Raw genomic sequence first — 21,396 nt, forward strand, 5'->3', positions numbered from 1 at the left:
CCTCACCAGATCATGCGCTCCACTAAGGACCAAGTCTAGAATTTTTCCTTCTCTCGTCGGCTCCTGCACCAGTTGCTCCATAAAGCTGTCCTTGATTTCATCAAGGAATTGTATCTCTGTAGCGTGTCCCGATGTTACATTTACCCAGTCTATATTTGGATAATTGAAGTCACCCATTATTATCACATTGCCCATTTTGTTTGCGTCTCTGATTTCTTTTATCATTTCTGTGTCTACCTGTTCATCCTGGCGAGACAGACGGTAGTACACTCCTATCACCGTTTTTTTCCCTTTTATACATGGAATTTCAACCCACAATGATTCAAAGGTGTGATTTGTTCCTGCTGAATTTGTAATCTATCTGAGTCAAGGCTCTCGTTAATATACAATGCTACCCCTCCACCAGTCCGGTCCACCCTATCACTACGATATACTTTGTACCCGAGCTCCTCCAAGTCTGCTAATCTAGCTCCTGGGATTGGACCCATTCCCTGAGTAACAGGAGCTCTTTGTACAGAGTATACCTATATGACCTTTCACCAACTGAGAGATAGTTAAACATATGACAGTCAGTGCAAAAGACTGGATAGCACCCATCTTATTGATAGACTGCTGTCTGCATCTTAGTGATAATTAAGTTGCTAACGGAGTAGGAGAATGGAAACTGAGGTACTCCAAGATTGTTAGTTATATTCTAGGCTATGCTAGTTTGTTTTTATTTGTAGGTTTGCCTCTATAAACCTAAATAGACTATTTCTAAGAGCTAATTGTTGGCTTATATAGATGTCACAAATAAATGTGGAAACACTCCTCTTTCTGCTCCTCTGGGGGAGAATCCTCCTCAAACTCTTGAGTCTGAAAGGGAAAGAGTATCTGAGAGACTCTCCTGATCCTCAGTTGTCACGGTGGAGCCATTTGAGAGTTGTCAGAAGCCCCCTGGTTCCTACACGGTGCTTAGCCCCTGGAATGGGGCCACCGGGCACCAGTGTTGAGGGAATTTTCGATGGCACTATCTATATAGTGCCACTGAAAATTTATGGATGGGGACTTTTACATTTAGGAGGCAATTCTATAGTTGGGTAGACTATACAGGTCTTTATTTGCCATCATCTACTATGTTACATCCCCATTACATGCCCTGATGCTATGCAGCGAGAGCCTATTCTGTAATGGCATGTGGGTAGCATTAGCACGCCTAACATTTATGTGCTCACAGTTTACACATATACCCTTACAGAATAGCACTTAGTCACTTTGCTGCCAATTATGCATTTAAATGCATATTTGCTTGAAAAAGAGATAGTACTTTGTACATATACGTGCATAAGTGGTGCATAAAAACGGGTGCCTAGTTATAGATTTGCCATTTCTACAGCTGTTTCTAAATGGGTAAATCCCTTTGAATATTGACCTTAAAGTTTACCAACTCAAAAATCAGCAAAACAGTAAAAAAAAAAAAAAGATTCCAATACATACAAGAAAATCCGTAGCATTATACAGTTCAAACCTTCACAGAAGTATTGAGTTCAAAGGTAGAAAAACAGAAATCTACACTTTTCTTTAACATGATGAAATTTTATAAATAAATCTTGAACACAGAACCCCCCCCCCCAGTAATATCAAAACAAAGTAATCAAAATATAACAAAGTAGACAAAAATAATAAATCAAAAGAAATTATCATTGGGTAATTAGACCATGAAAAATTGACGTCTAAGATATAGGTATCATAGGAGGATGGTGTAAAGGAGGAAAAAAGCAAAAAAAAAAAAGAAAAATGTAACAAATAACCATCACACTTCTCCTGAATATTATATTGCACTATTTATCTTTAACACCTTTGGGTGTCCCCAATAGGGTTAAAAAAAAACTACCAGAAAAGTAGAACAAATATATAACTAGTAAACAAATTCCCACTAGAAACCGATCCTACAGAAAAAAAAAACAGTTGAAAAGGTACAAAGAAAACATATGACTTATGGGAAAATTAGGTTCTTACCTTGGTAATTTTCTTTCCTTTAGTCACAGCAGATGAATCCATTACGAATGGGTTGTGTCCACCTACCAGCAGGGGGAGATAGAGAACACTGAAAACCATAGTGCCTCTAGAACGGCTAGCTCTATCTGCCTCTCAGTATTTTGAAGCTTCCAAAGCAGTGTTAAACCGCAAAGTAGCATAACATGAACTTTCCTCACAGTGAACGAATGCCCCAGAACAGGAGCAATAACACAAAGGAGGGACGAACTCAACCTCCTGTAACAGAACAGTAAACAGAAATCCTGAAGACTGTTTTCCAACTTCTCCCAATGAGGGAACATGTCTGCAGGAAAAACTGAACACAAAACAGAGTCAATCAGGGAGGGATCATGGATTCATCTGCTGTGACTAGAGGAAAGAAAATTACCAAGGTAAGAACCTAATTTTCCCTTCCTTGTCATCAGCAGCAGATGAATCCATTACGAATGGGATGTATCAAAGCAATCCCTAGATAGGGTGGGAACAAGCCACACCACACACAAGCATTTGTGCTCCAAAAAGCGCGTCTCTCCTGGCAGCCACATCCAGCCTGTAATGACGGGCAAAAGAGAGCTTAGAAGCCCAAGTAGCAGCACTACATATCTCTTGAAGAGAGAGTGCCCCCATCTCAGCTCAAGAGGAAGAGATCGCTCTTGTGGAATGTGCCTTAAAGGTGTCAGGCGGAGGCCAGCCAGATGGCAGATATACAGAAAAAATAGCTTCCTTAAGCCAATGAGCTAAAGTGGCTTTAGACGCTGGAGACTCTCTGCGAGGACCTGACAACAATACAAAAAGGTGATCAGAGGTCCTGAAGGTATTAGACATCTGCAGATACTGCAACAGAGCCCTGCGCACATCCAGAAGGTGCAACTGCGCAAAGGATTCCGGAAACTCCTCCCTAGTAAAGGAGGGCAGATAAATAGGCTGGTTTAGGTGAAATGCTGAAACCACCTTAGGCAGGAAGGAAGGCACCGTACGTACCGTTACTACTGACTCTGAGAATTGCAGAAATGGGTCTCGACAGGACAGTGCCTGGAGCTCAGACATCCATCTCGCCGAAGTAATGGCCACCAAAAAGCCTGTCTTTAGAGTCACATCCATCTCCAAAGCTCGCCTCAGCGGCTCGAAGGGCAAACACTGAAGAGCCTTTAATACTAGCCCCAGGTTCCAAGCCGGACAAGGAGCCCGCACGGGAGGATGGAGCCACAGCACCCCTCTAAGAAACCGTGCAATGTTCGGGTGCGCAGCCAGAAAGAGGCCAGCGACCTTCCCCCAAAAGCATGCCAAGGCTGCCACTTGAATACGCAGGGAATTGTAGGCCAAGCCTTTTTGTAACCCACCCTGGAAAAAGTCAAGAATCGGCGAGACAGAAGCTCGCATAGGCGTGATCGCTTTAGAAACACACCAAGCCTCAAACTGGCGCCAGATCCGAGCATAGCCAACGGAAGTGGAACGCTTGCGGGCCTGCAAAAGAGTGTAGATGACCTTGTTAGAATAGCTCTTGTCCCTCAATTGCGCCCTCTCAATAGCCATGCCGTAAGACCAAAGCGGCAGGGATCCTCCATGGTCACCGGGCCCTACGTCCACAGGTTCGGTACCAGAGGCAAGGAGGGGAGCCTCCACCAGCATCCATCGGAGGTCCGCATACCACGGCCACCTGGGCCAATCTGGGGCAATGAGGATCACCACTCATTGATGCAGCCGAATTCGCAGGAGTCGCCGCCCTATTAAGGGCCAAGGAGGGAACACATACAGAAGGCCCAGGGGCCAGCGTTGAGCCAAGGCATCCAACCCCGCTGAGCGCGGATCCCTCCGTCTGCTGAAAAAGGACGGGACTTTGGCATTTTTGCTTGAGGCCATAAGATCCGCTACGGGCGTTCCCCATTTGGCACAGATCTGAAGGAACACTTCGTCTGCCAGTTCCCACTCCGCAGGGTCGATTTGATGCCTGCTTAGAAAGTTGGCTTGCACGTTGCTCTGACCTGCTATGTGAGCTGCTGACAGAAGCTGCAGATGTAGCTCGGCCCAGTGACATATCTGAGCGGCCTCTGCGGCCAGTGTCCGACACTGAGTGCCGCCTTGTCGATTTATGTAGGCCACTGCTGTCGTGTTGTCCGACAGAACTCTGACAGCCAGTCCCTCCAGAGTCTTGTGGAAGGCCAGAAGAGCCTGAAATATCGCTCTCCGTTCCAAGCGATTGATGGACCATCCCGTTTCCTCGGGTGTCCATAGACCCTGGGCATAGCTTCCCCGGCAATGTGCTCCCCAGCCCATCAGGCTGGCATCTGTTACCACCAGGCACCAATTGGGAAGCGCTAGTGGCATTCCTCGCCACAGCATGCTGTCTGAGAGCCACCACTCCATACTGAGCCGGGCCGCAGGGAGCCATGTGAGTCTGCATTGATAATTCTGGGAAATAGGAGACCATCGTTGAAGCAGGGCAATTTGCAGAGGTCTCCTGTGCCCTCTCGCCCATGGCACCACTTCCAAGGTGGCCGTCATTGACCCCAACAGTTGGATAAAGTCCCAAGCTCGCGGGCGAGGCATCCTCAGGAGCAGCCCGACCCGATTCTGAAGCTTGCACCGCCTTTGCTCAGGTAGAAAGACGAACACCGAGGCCGCGTCGAACCGGACCCCCAAATATTCTAGAGATTAAGAGGGGGGTCAGGTGACTTTTGGCTATATTGACGACCCAGCCCAGAGATTGCAGTACTGAGACCACTCTAGCTGTTACATGATGACTCTCTTCTTCCGAGTCCGCTCTGATGAGCCAGTCGTCTAGGTATGCGTGAACCCGGATACCCTCTCGCCTGAGAAAAGCAGCTACTACCACCCTTACCTTGGAAAAGGTTTGGGGAACTGTGGCGAGGCCAAAAGGCAAGGCCCGAAACTGGAAATGTTTTCCCAACACAGCAAACCGGAGGAACCGTTGGTGTGGGAGCCATATAGGAATGTGCAAGTAAGCTTCTTTTAGGTCCAGAGACATGAGGAATTCTCCTGGCTGTACCGCCGCAATGACGGAGCGCAGGGTTTCCATGTGAAAATGCCGCACTCTTAGAGACTCGTTGACTTTAAGTCGAGAATGGGCCAAAAAGACCCGCCTTTTCGTGGCACCACAAAATAAATGGAGTAACGACCGCAGCCGTGATTGGCGGGAGGCACGGGGATCACCACTCCAATGTGCAACAAGACTTGTAAGGTCTCCTCTACCGCCGCCCGTTTGACGGCAGTGCTGCATCAGGACTCCACAAATACGTCTCTCACCGGGGCACCGAATTCCAATCGGTAACCTTCTCTGATCAGGTCCTGTACCCACTGATCTGAGGTAATCTTGGTCCAGTCCTCGAGAAAGAGGGAAAGGCGTCCTCCTACAGCTGTAAAGGAGGAGTGGACCAGCGTCCCATCATTGTGGAGGACGGCCCCAAACTCCTGGCCTTGAGCCTGCCGCTGTGGAGCGTTTGTCCGAACAAAAGGAGTTCCTCTGCTGAAAACGGGCACGTTGAGTAAACCCAGCAGAGCACCCCAGGCGATTCCTTCTAGCTTCACGGAAGCAAGGTTTGGAGGAGGAGGGCACCACTTGACCCTTGGAAGAAGGCCGCGGCCTATCCTCAGGTAACCGCTGGGGTTCAGCATCCCCCAGGTCTTTAACAATCTTCTCCAACGTCTCGCCAAATAACAGAAGGCTCCGAAAGGGCAACTTCACCGGCCTTTGCTTAAAGGCCATGTCAGCCGCCCAATGCCTTAGCCATAGAAGGTGGCAGGCGGACACCGCCACAGACATCTGTTTAGCCGAAGCTCTGACCAGATCATAGAGGGCGTCAGCTAAAAATGACAAGGCCGACTCCATTCGCGGTGTAACCTCAGCGAGGGACTCTGCACCATCCGCAGGCTGTTCCACTGCCTGTTGAAACCAAGAGAGGCAGGCTTGAGCAGCCTAAGAACTGCAAACAGACGCCCTTAAGGCTAGGCCCGAAATCTCAAAGGACCGTTTTAACGCTGATTCCAGCAGCTGGTCCTGAATATCCTTCATGGTGACCCCTCCCTCTACTGGGAGGGTGGTCTTTTTTGTCACCGCCATGACTAAGGCATCCACTTTAGGCATCCCAAAATGGGCCAAGTGCTCCTCACTCAGAGGGTAAAGATGCCCCATTGCCCTGGCCACTTTCAAGGGCCCCTCGGGGTCAGTCCATTGAGCAGAAATAAGCTCTTGGATGGAGTCATGCAAAGGAAAGGCACAAGCAGGCTTCTTAGTACTCGCCATCCTTGGATTACCAGAGGCGGCCTCGCCTTGAACAGGGTCATCAATAGAGAGGAAAGCCCTCAGAAACCGCTGGCAAACTGCCTACGGTTTAGTGCGTGGTTATATATTACTCAAATTATAACTCACACAGCGTTTCTATCACTGGGTAAAAAACTCTGTCAAGCCTGGGCTAAATTGTTTAAAAAGCCTCAACAAAATATATTAACTGATAGCGGTGCTTTTAAAGAAGCAGGCCCCACTCATAGCCTGGATCAGTTCAGCATAACAGAAAAAAGACTTAGCTTTAAACTGAATTAAAAAAAAAAAAAAAAAAAAAAATATATATATATATATATATATATATATATATATATATATATATATATATATATAAATTGACACACTTTACCAACTGTCTTTCTGATCATGTAGTGTACTGTCTGACATGTCCCTGTAATAAAAAATATATAGGGATGACCACAAGACCTTTAAAGGTCAGGATATTAGAACATAGATCCAATCTTAGGAGGTCGGTAACCAAGGAACCCATGGTTGAACATTGTATTAAATACAAACATAAATTTGAAGATCTACAATGTATTGCAATCGACTGGATAAAACCGTCTCCTCGGGGCGGTAATCGGAAGCTCATATTAGCAAGGAAGGAGGCTAGGTGGATTTTTGAATGGGATACTTTAGAGCCCAACAGGCTCAATAGTTCAATTGATTGGTTTAATTTTTACTAGCGTTCAATACGTCACACTCACGCCAGTATTTCTATCAGCTGTCTGAACCTGAACGCCAAGGCGCCATTTTGGAAAAATTCACGCCTTCAAATCAGTATGTCTGTCCGTGGTGTGACTTTTCTTTTGTGTTTTGCATCGTTTGATAGCAGATTTACAACCATATTTATTGTTTGTTTTAGATCTCAGCGTACAATGAGCACTCCGTTCCTGACGAAGCCGTGGTCTTAGGTGAAACGGTGATCTCCGTAGAACGGATAAAGAAGAGTGCTTGAATTCAGTTTAAAGCTAAGTCTTTTTTCTGTTATGCTGAACTGATCCAGGCTATGAGTGGGGCCTGCTTCTTTAAAAGCACCGCTATCAGTTAATATATTTTGTTGAGGCTTTTTAAACAATTTAGCCCAGGCTTGACAGAGTTTTTTGCCCAGTGATAGAAATGCTGTGTGAGTTATAATTTGAGTAATATATAACCACGCACTAAACCGTAGGCAGTTTGCCAGCGGTTTCTGAGGGCTTTTCTCTGCCATACCAATTCAACACTAATACATTTACGTTGGAGTTAGTTTATATAGTATTGGTTTACATGGTTTTGCTCCAACGTCACTGCATTTTGTTCTAATAATTATCTGTCATCAATAGAGAGGGCCTGTAAGGCATCAGAGATAAGTGCTGGCAGCTCATCGTGGTGGAAAATCCGGACCGCAGTGGGATCATCCAGATCCAGTGGCAAACCGGCACCTTCCTCTGGCTCTTCAGACCACGGCCTGCCAGATCCCTCAGAGACCACACAGCCCGAGCACGGGGGGGGGGGGGGGGGCACTCTCCGACGGGGAATTTACCCGTCTATGCTTACAATGCATCCAACGCTTAGGGGCATCCACTTCTGATATCAGCCCCAGGCCATCATCCGTCAGAGGGGGACAAGGTAGCAACGCAATGTCAGACACCTGCGGCAGAGCTCTTTTCAGCATGAAGGCTTTATGTAAAATAAGCACAAACTCAGGGGAGAAAAACTCACCCTGACCTCCCGTCTCCGAATTAGGAGCCACGGGGAATGGAGCCCCTCTGGTAGCCTAGGCCCGAGGCGCCCCTCTGCTCTCAGGCTCCTCCGCAACCGCGAGGGTCGAGCCATGCGGTGCTTCCAAGATGGCACCCGCTGCCAGCTCCACTGAGCGGGAAGAATCATCGTTCGCCATGTTCGTACTGGCTCTACCGTCTAAACAGTACGTTTTACAGTGCCCCGCTGCTGATCTGCGCTTGCTGCAATGGGAACAACGCTTCACTCCCTCAGCAGCCATCGCCGAAAACAGCAGAATAAAATTCAAAATGGTGGCTTTGTGCCCAAATCACCCCGATCTGGACGCCACCCGCAGGCCCTCCCCGGAGGAGCTGAGTACCGCTCTTACCGCCAAGGACCGAGTCCACAAGTTCCGGTCACGCTGCACAGTCAGGAAAAGCCTCAGAAATAGCAGCGCTGAAAAGCGCGGTTTTTTTTAACGCTGTGAGGAAAATTGGAGGCAGACAGCTACAGAGGCACTCTGGAGGCAGAAGAGGGTGGGAAAGGCAGGGAAAGGGCGAACCTATATGCCTGCATCCACTCAGCGGGGAGGGTAAGGCAGGGAAAGGGTGAACCTATGTGCCTTTAAAGTGCGCTCCACTTAGCCACAACACCCCTACTACAACTGGCAAAAGCACAGGAGCCACCCCAGGCAGAATCTTCAAGGAGCTGAATAAGATGCGTCCAACCCTGCTGGGAGATAGAAAAATACTGAGAGGCAGATGGAGCTAGCTGTCCTAGAGGCACTATGGTTTTCAGTGTTCTCTATCTCCCCCTGCTGGTAGGTGGACACAACCCATTTGTAATGGATTCATCTGCTGCTGATGACAAGGAATTTCAAGTTTAATGATGCACGTAAAAGGAAATCGAACAAGAAAATTAGTATATAAGACAGACATCTCCTACTGCATGGCTCCCTTCTTCCTTCTCTTCTAGTCTGTTCTCAACCATCAGGAAATATAAAATTTATCTCCTTTGAAAATCTTATATTGACTTTGCAAATAAAAGTGCATTTCTGAGTCCTTGTCAAGGGCATACAAACACTATCAATAGTGTCTCCCATTTCATCACCCAAATACAAGACATTTAAAAGTCTGGTCAAGTCTAAACTATCACTTAATATCCAGTTTCCCCTTTTTGTTGTCTCAAAAAAACCTTCTCTGAAGATAATTATTATCAAAAATGTGCTTGGTGGAATCTGGAAACTAGTATTCTCTAGAAATCTGCACAAAGTCAGTTCTCAGCGTCTTAGATAAGCTGCAGGAATGGTAGGGCTCTCTGGGGTTTCCCTTCCAGACATTAGCCAAACTGGGTCAGATCAATGGTCCATCTAGCCCAGTATCGTGCCTCAAATAGTGGCAAATCCAGGTCACATGTACATGGCAGAATCGTTGCTAGATTTGCTTGTGGTGTCCTCTATTGCAACCAGACTGGTTGGGGGGTAGGCCAGGTTTTAGATTATAGTACCCCCTAAGCAGAAGATCGGTGAGGAAGAGAACATTGTTTGGGGGGGGGGGGGGGGAGAGGGTTCCCAAACCCCAGTTGCAGTATACCTTCAGAATCTGGCACTCTAGGCCTAAGCCTATTTGGTCTAAGACTAAATCCAGGCCTGACTGGGGAGTAAATGAAGAACTAGTTTGTGAATTGCTATTTTAAGGACAGGATAGGGGAATAGGATAGAAACTATGAAATCTCTAAAATATAGGAAGAAAATCTTCAAAGAAAAGAATGGTGTAGAACAAGGGTGGACAGCTTTTATAAATGTCTGCAACATTACATAATGTCAGAACCAGATATGCAGAGTGTCACAGACATTCTGTGATAAATAAGTAAAACTTTGAACTAAAAGCTATGAAAATAAACTGCTAGAGTAGTTATCCTGAAAATATTTACAACATGCAGTATTTAAAAATCTCCATAAAGCTGGTTAATGTTTTCTATGTATATTTCCCATGGTCTTGGGAGCTGCATAAAATTCAATGGTGGGTCACAGGTTGCCCACCTCTGATCTAGAATAAATTACAGTTGAAAGTTCTGAGGTGGGAGGAAGGAAAGGCGAAAGGCACCAGAAAAGCCAAAAACAAGTAAAGAGAAAAACAACAGATGTAAAGAAAGCCTGTGATAAGTCAGAGACCAAGAAATAGCTCCAATTTCATTAAGGAAGGTTAGAATACAAACTTTGTTTTAAAACAAGGAATCCTTAGAAGCTACCAATGTGGCCAATTATCATCCTGTCTTGAAAATGCGTTTTCTTGCTAAGCGCTTAGAGAAAATAGATATCACCAGTTACTGGATTTCTTAGACAAAATCAATGTTTTATATCTCTGGAAATTGAATTTTTCTTAATGATTCAGCATGGAAACTACTTTATTAGCTTTATTTAATGAACAGAGTAAAACCAGATGGATGCAGTGGGCTGAGAACAAGAGTGTGGCAGCATGGATTTAGCAGCTGCTGCAGGCCCTCACAAAGTGTGGCACATGCAGTTTGTAGGTAAACGTCAAAGCACTTTATGTATACAAGAGAAATATCCGCCCTGTTTCCTCACAGGCCTGGTACTTCTAATAAAGTCTCTTGACGCACAGCCCCAGTTTCAGTAGCCTGTCCACAAAACAGCAGCAGGGTAGCAGAAGATGGCGCAGCAGGTGGGTATTGGGTGGGAGTGGGGATAGCAGGTTTGGGTGTTGGGTGGGGCTGAAAAAAAACCTGTAACACTGGATGGAAGGGGGAGGGTGTGATTGTAAGTGAGGGTAGGGTGGAAGAGTGGGGATATGGCAATTAGGTGGGGTGATAGTGGGGACATACAAATTGAGCAGGAATAAAGAGGACCCCAGGTACAGGGTGACTGGGTGATGGGGAAGGACAGACTATGAGTGGGGAGGGGGAACAGATGACGGATGGAAGTGGGGAGAGAGAGGGGCCTGAGTGGATGGAAGTGGGGAGAGAGAGGGGCCTGAGTGGGTGGAAGTGAAGAGAGAGAGGGGCCAGATGCTGGATGGAGGAGGGAGAAAAAGAGGGGAGACTCTGGATGGAGGAGGGAGAAAAAGAGGAGAGACTCTGGATGGCCGATGGAAGTGAGGAGAGAGAAGGGTCAGATGCTGGATGGAAAGGGGGGAGAGAGGGGGCAGACGCTGGCGAGAGTTAAGAAGAGATCGAGGAAAAAAGAAACAGACTGGGACCAACACAATTAGAAAAACGTAAACGGCCAAACAACAAAGGTAGGAAAAATGAATTTTATTTTTAGTTTAGTATAAAGTAGTGTTGTGGCTGTGTTAATAGAGAAAATGGAAATAAGATGATATCTTTATTGGACTAATTTTAATACATTTTTGTTAATGCTTGGAGACCCAACCCTCCTTTCTCTTGTCAGAACAGAATACCTTAATAGCAGTATACTGTCCTGACATGAGGAAAGAGGTTTTGGCCTCTGAAAGCTAACTGGAAAATATATTTGATCCAATAAATTGGTATCATCATATTTTCCTTTTTTTTTTGTTTTATGTGTATTTGTTAATTTGTTATGTAATGATTGAAATATGTCAGTTTCTGAAATTTGCATCTGCGGGCGGGGGAGTATCAGCAGCGCAGCAGGTAGGAAAGAACTGTGATGGTGGGGGCGTCGGGCAGTGGCCAGGCAGGGGGCCCAGACCACTCTCAGTCCACCCCTTCTGGGTGGGGAGTTTAATAGCCACAAACTAAAAATAAAAATATATAGACAAAGATTAAACTGAACACCCAGACTCCACATACAGTACAACATCGGAGAAAGAGAAAGTGATGCATGTTCCCCTGTACTGTGCAAAATATAAAGATAGAAAACGTAAATTTCAAAAACCGACATATTCCAATCATTACATAACAAATTAAATACAAATAAAACAAAAAATGGAAAATATCATACAATTTTATTAGACAAAATACATTTTCTAATTAGTTTTCAGCGGCCCAACCCTTCTTTCTGTCCTGACCTAAGGAAGGAGGTTTTGATCTCTGAAAGTTAGTAAAAAGGTATTACATAAGTGCAATAAAAAGATATCATCTTATTTCTATTTACAATTATCACAGTCACAAAAGAGAGGGTAAAACAGCATACAACAGAAACAAAAGAAGCAACACTGGGCTTTCAGGATAGAGATAAATGTTGTCCTTTAATGTGAAAATGACCCGACACAGGCCATGTTTCGGCGTACTAACGCCTGCCTCAGAGGTCAGAATGATCCTTCAAAATCTAGACAGATGAAGATATTCAAGCATTCCAGATTTATTACCAGAAGCTGCTAATTGTCCGTTTCTTATTCCCCAGTTTCTCACCATCTCTTCTCTACCCCCCACATTTATTTATTTATGGGTTACTTATATCCCACATTCTCCCACTCATGCAGGCGCAATGTGGCTTACAGAGAATTAAATAAGAGTACAAAGTTAAAAGTTTAGGCAAGCATAAAAGAAGCAAATAGGGGGGGAGAAACTAACAGCGTGAACTAGGCAGGGTAAGGGACAAGGGATGCATCAATCAACATGGTAAGTTGGGGGGTAAGTCTTAGCAAAGAGGAATGTCTTTAACAACTTCTTAAAAAGGGCATGGTCCACTTGAGTTTTAAGGTGACGAGGTAGCGTGTTCCAGTGTTTGGGACTCCAATAACGGAAGGACGAGGCGAAGATTTTCTTGTACTTGACACCCTTACAATTCGGAAAATGGAGGTGGAGATAGGACCGAGCAGCAGGGTTGGCATTTCTAGGCGGAAGGTCGATCAAGGGGAGCATGTAATCCGGGGCAGCCCCATAGATGATTTTGTGTGTTAGGGAGCAGATCTTAAAAGCAATGCGCTCCTGTACAGGCAGCCAATGAAGTTTAAAGCGCAGGGGTTCGGCGTGTGCAAAATGCCTTTCTCTAAGGATGAGCCTCGCCGCAGTGTTCTGAGCCGTTTGGAACGTTTTCAATAAGGAGGCCTGGCAACCCACATAAATTCCACTACAGTAATCCAGATGGGATAGGACAAGCCAGTGGACAAGGGTACGAAACAAGTCTCTGGGAAGGAGGTATCTGATGCGCCGAAGCCTCCACATGGCCTGGAACATTTTTTTGGAGACCAAGTGTACATGATCAACCAGCTGGAGATGTGAGTCCAGATGCACTCCTAAAAGCCGCAGGCTGTTGGCAATCGGGAGGGCAGAGCCCAGAACTGGAAGCATTGTGTCAGATACATGAGTGTGCGTGGACGAGAGGATGAGACAATGAGTTTGTTTCCCTGTTTAGCCTGAAGCGGAACACCCTGGCCCAATGTTCTAAAGTGGAGAAACAGGCATCTATGAGGTTGGCAACTTCTGATACTGTGGAGTGAAAAGGGATGTAGACTGTAATATCGCCCACATAGATGAAAGGGTTGAGGTCCAGGTTTGCAAGTGCTGTGGCTAAAGGCATCATCATAATATCCAGCGTCTGCCCCTCCTCTGACCCTTCCATCCAGAATCTGTACCTTCTTCTCTGATCTTTCTGTCCAGCGTCTTACCTCTCTTCAGCCTCCACCCCCCCCCCCAAAAACCCCACCACTGCTGCTGCTCCAGACCAGCAGTGGCAAAACAGATAGCCACTGTGGGGCCACACTGTGCATATTTGTGGCTAATGGCTCTGCCCCAAAAGAGGAAGAGACATCAGAGAAGGTGGAACCAGTTGTATGTACAGTGCAGTCCCATGATGGCTGTCACTGATTTGCCGCTGCTGAAGCTGATCTGAAACAGCAGTAGCTAGGGTGGAGGTGGGAGTGAGGTGGGGCCAGTCCTGGTGTGCCTGCTGCATGGCTTCTAAAAAGCAGGTGTGTGGCTTCACAGTTTAGAGGGAACATTGTCAGTATGGATGCCCCACCGGTAAGGAAGTCTTCCACTTACAGGCAGGAGCCCAACAAGTGACACCCTCCCCACCAGTGCCCAGGGCCCTCACAATAGCCCTGCAGTGCACAAGACCCCACTCCACTTGCCCCACCCCCCCCCCCCCCCCCCAGAACTAGTCCCTAGACTTACCAGGGTCCCTGGTAACTAATGAGGCAGGAATGATGTCTCGTTTGCTCTCACCTCATAGCCTCCTGTTAACTAAAATGGCCGCCAAGAACTCTAGCAGTAATACTGCAACATTACTGCTATGAGTTAAGCATCCTATATGGTCATTTTCCCCTTATGTGGACGCTTGATGCCTAGCAGCATCATGGTGTTACTGTAGAAATCTCTGCAGCCCTTTTGATTAGCAGGAGGCCATGAGGCAGAAGCGATTGTGATGGCCAAAAGCCTTGGAGGGAATTGGTCTCTGGAGAGGCTGCGACATGTTGAGCTCCTTCTCACACAAGAGAGCCTTCCCCACTGGGGTGGAGAGGAGCAAAGGGTTCTGGAGTGTGGTGGGGAGCTGTAGTGCTGGAATCATGGGAAACCAGACCTCAATTTACTGCTGCAGCTTACATGGTGGGCACACTCCCAACTAGGTGACATGTTAATTTTGCACTTGCTGTGCATTAATTTCCTATGTTAAAGCATGTTAAGTGTAAAATGTAACACACTTTAGTAAAGGGCCCCCATCTTCTGGAAATGTTCAAAGTGTTATACTAAAAGTACATTTTATGCCTACATGAAAAAACATTGGACCCAATACTCAAAAGGATTTAACCAGGCAGAAGAGATACCTGCCTGGTTAACCCTGCTGAGCTGGCCATCCAGCAATATTCAATGGCACTTAAGCAGTCAGTGCTGCCAAATATTGCCTGTGAGAGTACAGGCGCTGTCCAGTTACTGCTGGAGCCGTCTGGGGGCAAAGCCTGAGTGGAGCTAAAACATAACCGGTTAGCGGCAATATTTAGGCTGATAACTGGCTACGTAAGTGGATAAAATTAGAACAGTAAAAAGGTTGACCTAACTGGTCTGAATATTGGCTAGTGCCCAGATACTATAACTTCCGGGTGACTGCACGTATCCAGCGTTTATTTAACAATTTATAACCACATGATCTACTGTTCTTGGCAGGGAACAATTTCAGATCACAATAAGCAAAGACATATAACAAGACAACTACAATTCCTAATAAAATAATATGAAATAAAATGAGGTACCACGCCACTTATTTATTTAAAAATTTATATTAAATGATGAAGCCTGGATAATGCCAGGCACTGAATATGCAGGATTAAATCAGCCTGCAGCTGTAAGCTGCTTGAAAACACTGACCACCGCTCAGCTGAATATCTACCCCATTAATCTTTTAACAAATTATACTAGGCAACCTTAGCACAACCAACCTCAATAACCCTAAATTACTAAATATAACAGTATGATTTTTTTTAACTGGGACACATGTCATCATGTAACAAAAATTAGTCTAGTATGGAATATGAAACTCAGATAGCATAAAGTTTAGAAATAATGATTTTTACCTTCTTACTAACCTGTAAGACTATCTGGGCGTGGTGGAACCATTCTTTCGTAGATATCATATTGCTGCTGTCCATATTGGTCGAGGTCCTGAAGCTGTCTTTGTAATGTTCCCAAATGCTGTGGAACTGCAGTCATAGCAGTGCGTTTAGGGGATGATGAGGATCCCATCTGACCATGGGATGGAGATGCTACTCTTGTTTGTGTGTCTGTTAAGGTAAGAGGAGAGCCAACTCTAATTGACGGACCTAAGGTCTGATATGGTGCTGTTACTCCATTGGGGTTAGCCAACTGCCTGGAAATGAGGGAACCAATTCTCCGTACAGATGCTGGTGAAGATGATCGCTGTGTGGTAAATGGAGAAGCTGTCTGCTGAGTAGGCAATGTATTGGAAGAATATGCATTAGAAGTATTTAGTGGCCGAGAATCAGTGCCAGATGGAGAGCTATAACCACTTCCAACAGAAGCTCTGAGTGACCCTCTAGATGGAGAGATACCAGTGCCAATAAAGTATGAAGGAGACTGTGCTCTAGATGGAACAGAATTAACACGTCTCATGGTTCGGTTGTTTGCAACATTTACTGAAGGCTGTTAGGAAAAAAAAAAAAGTTGTATTTATTTTTTAGCATTTCATTACTAACATATTCTATATATTTTAGACTAATTTTTATTTAGCTAATACTTACATTCTGCAGAATAGACTCGATATACCATAAAGGAGAGTAACTTGTACATAGAGAAAAGGGCTTTTACAAAACTGTGCAACTACATAAGCATGCAAAAGAAGGTACACAGAAAGATCTACATGTAGTTTGGGCAGAGTGGAGGCACAGTTGGGACGTATGTACATATTTACACTTTTTCAAGAGCACGTGGAAATTTGGGTGTGGCCATTTCCATGCTATTGGCCTAATTTGAGAAGCCAAGTTTATAAAAGCACAAGCACCTGTGTCACTCTTCAAAAAGCACTTAATAGGTGCTGTTTTGGTCTTCTTACATAGATATCCTGTTGTAAAATTACCCCCAGAAGATATAAATATCATTGTTTTCACTAAATTACAAAAAATATAATCTATATGTCTTAAATACTCCTTTATTTTTATCCTCAAATATTTTCTTCAGTCTTTATCTTTGAAAATCAAATAAATATTCTGCGCAGTAAGGGCAATTTTCTTTGAACTGACCTTTTTAAAAGAAACATTTCTGCTGCAAGATTACAGAACTACAGTACTTTGTGAAATGTAACACAAATAGAACAGACATTTAAATAAAGTAATGTATGTTTGCAGGCACATCATCATCAATAGAGTATGCTTGCTTATTGTTATTTTACTTATTTTTTCGTAGCTCTATCTGGAACAGATGATAGCCATAAGTGGAGGACCATCTATTTAGGACCCTCCGAGGCAGTTGAGGTTTCTTTTGTTTAATTGATTTACTTGCTGTGTCCGGTTCTCTTCTATTAATGCCTTGAGCAAAAATGTGTTATATTTTGATTTATTTTATTTAATACAAACTATATTTTGACTAAGCTACTATAAACTCTAAAACGAGGGCTTTATTGTATTTCAGTTGCAGCAGAGGGCCTTCCAACAGGTCTGTTTATCCCAGTAACAAATACGTATTTTAACCTGGTCCCTAAACACAACAAATTTTAATCTCATATACTTATTTTTGTAGAATGAAACAAACCTGATTTTCAGTCTAAGATCATTAAGATCAGATGGAGAAACAACGAATTAGCTATCTGCTTCCCTTAATATTTAGTTAGTTGAAATAAAACAGATTCCTGTTAGATATCTCTTCTCTTTTAACAAAAAAAAAAAATTTTTTTGTTAGGAAGATGAAAAACAAACACAGGCCCTTTTAAGATATCATTAAATTTTCACAATCATAAATCAGACTTGCAAATTTAATAGCCATATTACATGCATATGTGATGCACAGCATACCTGAACTAAAGTCTGTCCTTCAGCTCTTGAGCTTCTAACCAATTGGCTATTAGTACTTCCCAAGAAAGAGTGCTGGTGCTGAAGCTTATTGTCAGTCTTGCCTACATTCTGAATGTTACGGAAGCTACTTGCTTCTTGGTATCCACTATCAGAATATGAATTCATTTGTGTTGAACTCCTGGAGTTTCCCAATGATCCTGAGAACATGAAGACAATGTGAGCATGAATATTTTTATACTATAGTTGTAGATGAAAAATAAAAAAATAAAGCACTTAAAATGATATAACAGACCCTCACTTTCATGGAGTGATGTTTGCTCTGGTGAGTATAGGGTCATATGATCTGGTTCTGATCTGATCTGATATGTGGTAGAGTGGGCACCATCTGACAAACGGGGTTTGATTATACCACTTGTTGGCACATCTAAAAGGCAAAATTTAAACTGTCAATTCTCATGACCTGTAAATACAGAAAAACAGTGACCTACATATGATAACAGCAAACAAATTAATACTAATTTGTGGGGATGGGATAAAATATTTGTAAATCTATAGGAAGTTTCACATATTGTTTATAAAATTCATCCACAATAAGTAGGAGAAATCAATACCATCTTTCCTTTGACGTGCTGCTCTAAATTCTTAAATAAAACACTTCAGAAAGATTTAAAAAAAAAAAATAGAAATGTACAAGAAGCTTGATCTCCAATAAGATTGTAAAAGTGACCTTTGCAGGTAGGTCAACTCAAAATATTGTTCTTGCAATTAATTTGCTAGAATTCAGTTTGAAAACCAATTGACAGTGTCTCATCAATTTGAATTTCAAACAGAGTGACAATTTGCCAGGATTACATGTTCCAGTTGGAACCTTTCAAAAGGACAGCATTCAAATCATATTTTTAAAGGATCCAAACAATCTTGTAATTAACTATTACAGCCACCTGAACAATAATTAATAGTACAAAAAAAAGTATATTTGATCAGGCACTTTCCTTCTGATTCTTTGGGCTTCCAGATAATTGGAAGGTGCTCCTAATGAGCAATGGTATAAAAACAAATAAAGGCTCAATCCAACTAATATTCCCTTCCTTAATCTAGCTCAGATATTACACTTCTTGTCAAAGAGGACAGACTGCAGTTCCTTCCATTATCTGATACATATGCAACCCAAATCTGGCCATTACAGTTATCACTGTGTAGTAGCTGAACCTCCTAATCTCAGGGGTTGTGAATATCTTTTCTACCATCATCCTTAGCCAAATGACGAACAGAATGTGGGCTTACATAAGAATAGCCATACTGGGTCAGAACAATGGTCCATCTAGCCCAGTATCCTGTTTCCAACAGTGGCCAAGTCAAGTCACATGCACCTGGCAGAAACCCAAATAAGCACCTGGCAGAAACATTTTACTGACTGTTACTCCACAGGGTTCCTTAGACTTTTGATACCAAACCCTTCAGAACAGTTTGCTTTCCTCTCCCATTGATATCTTAATACCAACCCATCATCTTTGGGGTCCTTTTACTAAACTGCAGTATGCACCAGTGTGCACTTACCACAGGCATCCTGTGGTAAATTCCTAATCTGCATGCACTACCTGCGTGCTAAAAAATATATTTACTTTTGCGCAGAGGGGGTGTGTCTAGGGGACACAGTGGACTTTTCTGCGCTAATCAGTTAGTGCAGCTACACTATTGAGTGCTGGTTAGTATAGCATTACCACATGAGCCCTTACCACCTACAAAATAGGTGGTGTCAATAAGTGGCAATCATTACTGGATGCACGCTAACAGCAACATTTAGTGCATAGCCATCAATGCAAAAAAAAGGAAAAAAAGTCAGCCATTTTACTGTTGCAGTAAAAATGGCCTTAGCACTCTGGAAAAAGCCAGGTAAGGGCTGCAGATTAGTAAGAGGCCTTCTTTATGTACTATTTATTCAGCCAAGCAGAAAATGTGCCTTTTCTAAGGCTGATTTTAATACTGCACCATCAGCTGGCTGGCAGAGAATACCTATAAACTGTTTTGCTGTCAATTCTCACTTGTGGAGAATTTGAATGCTGGTTTTACAAATGCACCTCAGCTCTACACTGAAATTCTGCAAAGGATGGTTGCACTGCCATATAATCTAACTAAAAAGATGAGAGTATCTTATTAAATTCATAAGAGACAAGTGATATGCAAAGCAAACAAAAACATTTAAGAACAGCAAACAAACTACGAAGTAGTATTTTGTATCTTTTAAGGTCAAATTTTATCTAGAAAAAAAGGAGTACTGTATTAAAAAAAAATATATATATATATATATAAGTTTGTGGTACAATGCAATCATTATCATCTGACAAAATGAAAACACAAGCTAAACAAATAGTAAGACATATTAAAGACAGACTACTACAGACTTGAATTTGTTTTTCAGTTGAATTCAAGCACAGTGCGAAGTTGATGGCTCTGTAAGACAATAAACCGTTTGTTTTCTAAAGAAATTAAAATTGAGGCAATTCCAGATATGACGCACAGCAGGTATGTGCATTTTGTGTGTACAAGGAGGTGACTATATTAGCAATTATCCACACTAATGGGAAAATTAGGTTCTTACCTAGGTAATTTTCTTTCCTTTAGTCATAGCAGATGAATCCATTACGAGTGGGATGTGTCCATCAACCAGCAGGGGGAGATAGAGAGCAAAACCATAGTGCCTCATGGCCAGCTAGCTCCATCTGCCTCTTCAGTATTTGAAGCTTCCAAAGCAGTGTTACACCATAAAGCATAACAACATGAACTTTCCTCACAGCAGATGAACGCCCCAAAACTGGAGCTATAAGTCAAAGGAGGGAATGGACTCAGTCTCCTGGAGGGAATGAACTCATCCTCCTGTAACTGAACAGAAATCCTGAAGACTGTTTTCCAACTTCTCCCAATGAGGGAACATATCTACAGGAAAAACTGAACATAAAAGTAACATAAATCACATAATGAACCACTGAGGGAAGGCTCATGGATTAATCTGCTATGACTAAAGGAAAGAAAATTACCAAGGTAAGAACCTAATTTTCCCTTCTTTGTCATCAAGCAGATGAATCCATTACAAGTGGGATGTATCAAAGCAATCCCTAGATAGGGTGGGAACAAGCCACACCACGCGCCAGCACTTGTGCTCCAAAATGCGCGTCTCTCCTGGCAGCCACATCCAGCCTGTAATGTCGGGGAAACGAGAGCTTAGAAGCCCAAGAAGCTGCACTACATATCTCTTGAAGAGAGAGTGCTCTAGTTTCAGCCCAAGAAGAGGAAATCGCTCTTGTTTAATGTGCCTTAAAGGCTTCAGGCGGAGGCCGGCCAGATAGCAGATATGCTGAAAAGATAGCTTCTTTGAGCCAACGGGCTATAGTGGCCTTAGACGCTGGAGACCCTCTGCGCAGACCTGACAAAAGAACAAAAAGATGGTCAGAGGTCCTAAAGGCATTTGACATGCGCAGATATTTAACAGAGCCCTTCGCACATCCAGAAGGTGCAGCTGCCCATAGGCTTCTGGAAACTCCTCTTTAGAAAAGGAGGGCAGAAAAATAGGCTGGTTTAGGTGAAACGCTGAAACCACCTTAGGCATGAAGGAAGGCACTGTACGTACCATTACTCCAGACTCTGAGAACTGCACAAATGGGTCTCGACAGGACAGCGCCTGGAGCTCAGATACCCGTCTCGCCGATGTCATGGCCAGCAAAAAGACCGTCTTTAAGATCACATCCTTCTCCGAAGCTCGCCTGAGCGGCTCGAAGGGCGAACACTGAAGAGCCTTTAAAACTAACCCAGGTTCCAGGCCTGACACGGGACCCGCACGGGAGGATGGAGCCGAAGCACCCCTCTAAGAAACCGTGTCACATTCGGGCAAGCAGCCAGAGAGAGGCTAGCGACCTTCCCTCGAAAACATGCTAAGGCTGCCACTTGAACACGCAGGGAATTATAGGCCAAGCCTTTTTGTAA

General features: G+C 44.0%; 1 protein-coding gene across 1 annotated transcript in view; it reads right to left on the reverse strand.

The window, feature by feature from the left end:
• PKP4 (plakophilin 4) overlaps positions 1 to 21,396 on the reverse strand; it is a gene marked incomplete in the record, with an annotated part of 553,440 nt that overhangs the window by 281,028 nt on the left and 251,016 nt on the right. The window contains 3 exon segments of the mRNA XM_030210570.1: positions 15,481 to 16,054; positions 17,419 to 17,615; positions 17,717 to 17,842. Of these exon segments, the coding sequence (XP_030066430.1) occupies positions 15,481 to 16,054; positions 17,419 to 17,615; positions 17,717 to 17,842 (897 nt within the window).

Source organism: Microcaecilia unicolor, chromosome 7 (genome assembly GCF_901765095.1).
Source record: "Microcaecilia unicolor chromosome 7, aMicUni1.1, whole genome shotgun sequence".
Taxonomy (NCBI): domain Eukaryota; kingdom Metazoa; phylum Chordata; class Amphibia; order Gymnophiona; family Siphonopidae; genus Microcaecilia; species Microcaecilia unicolor.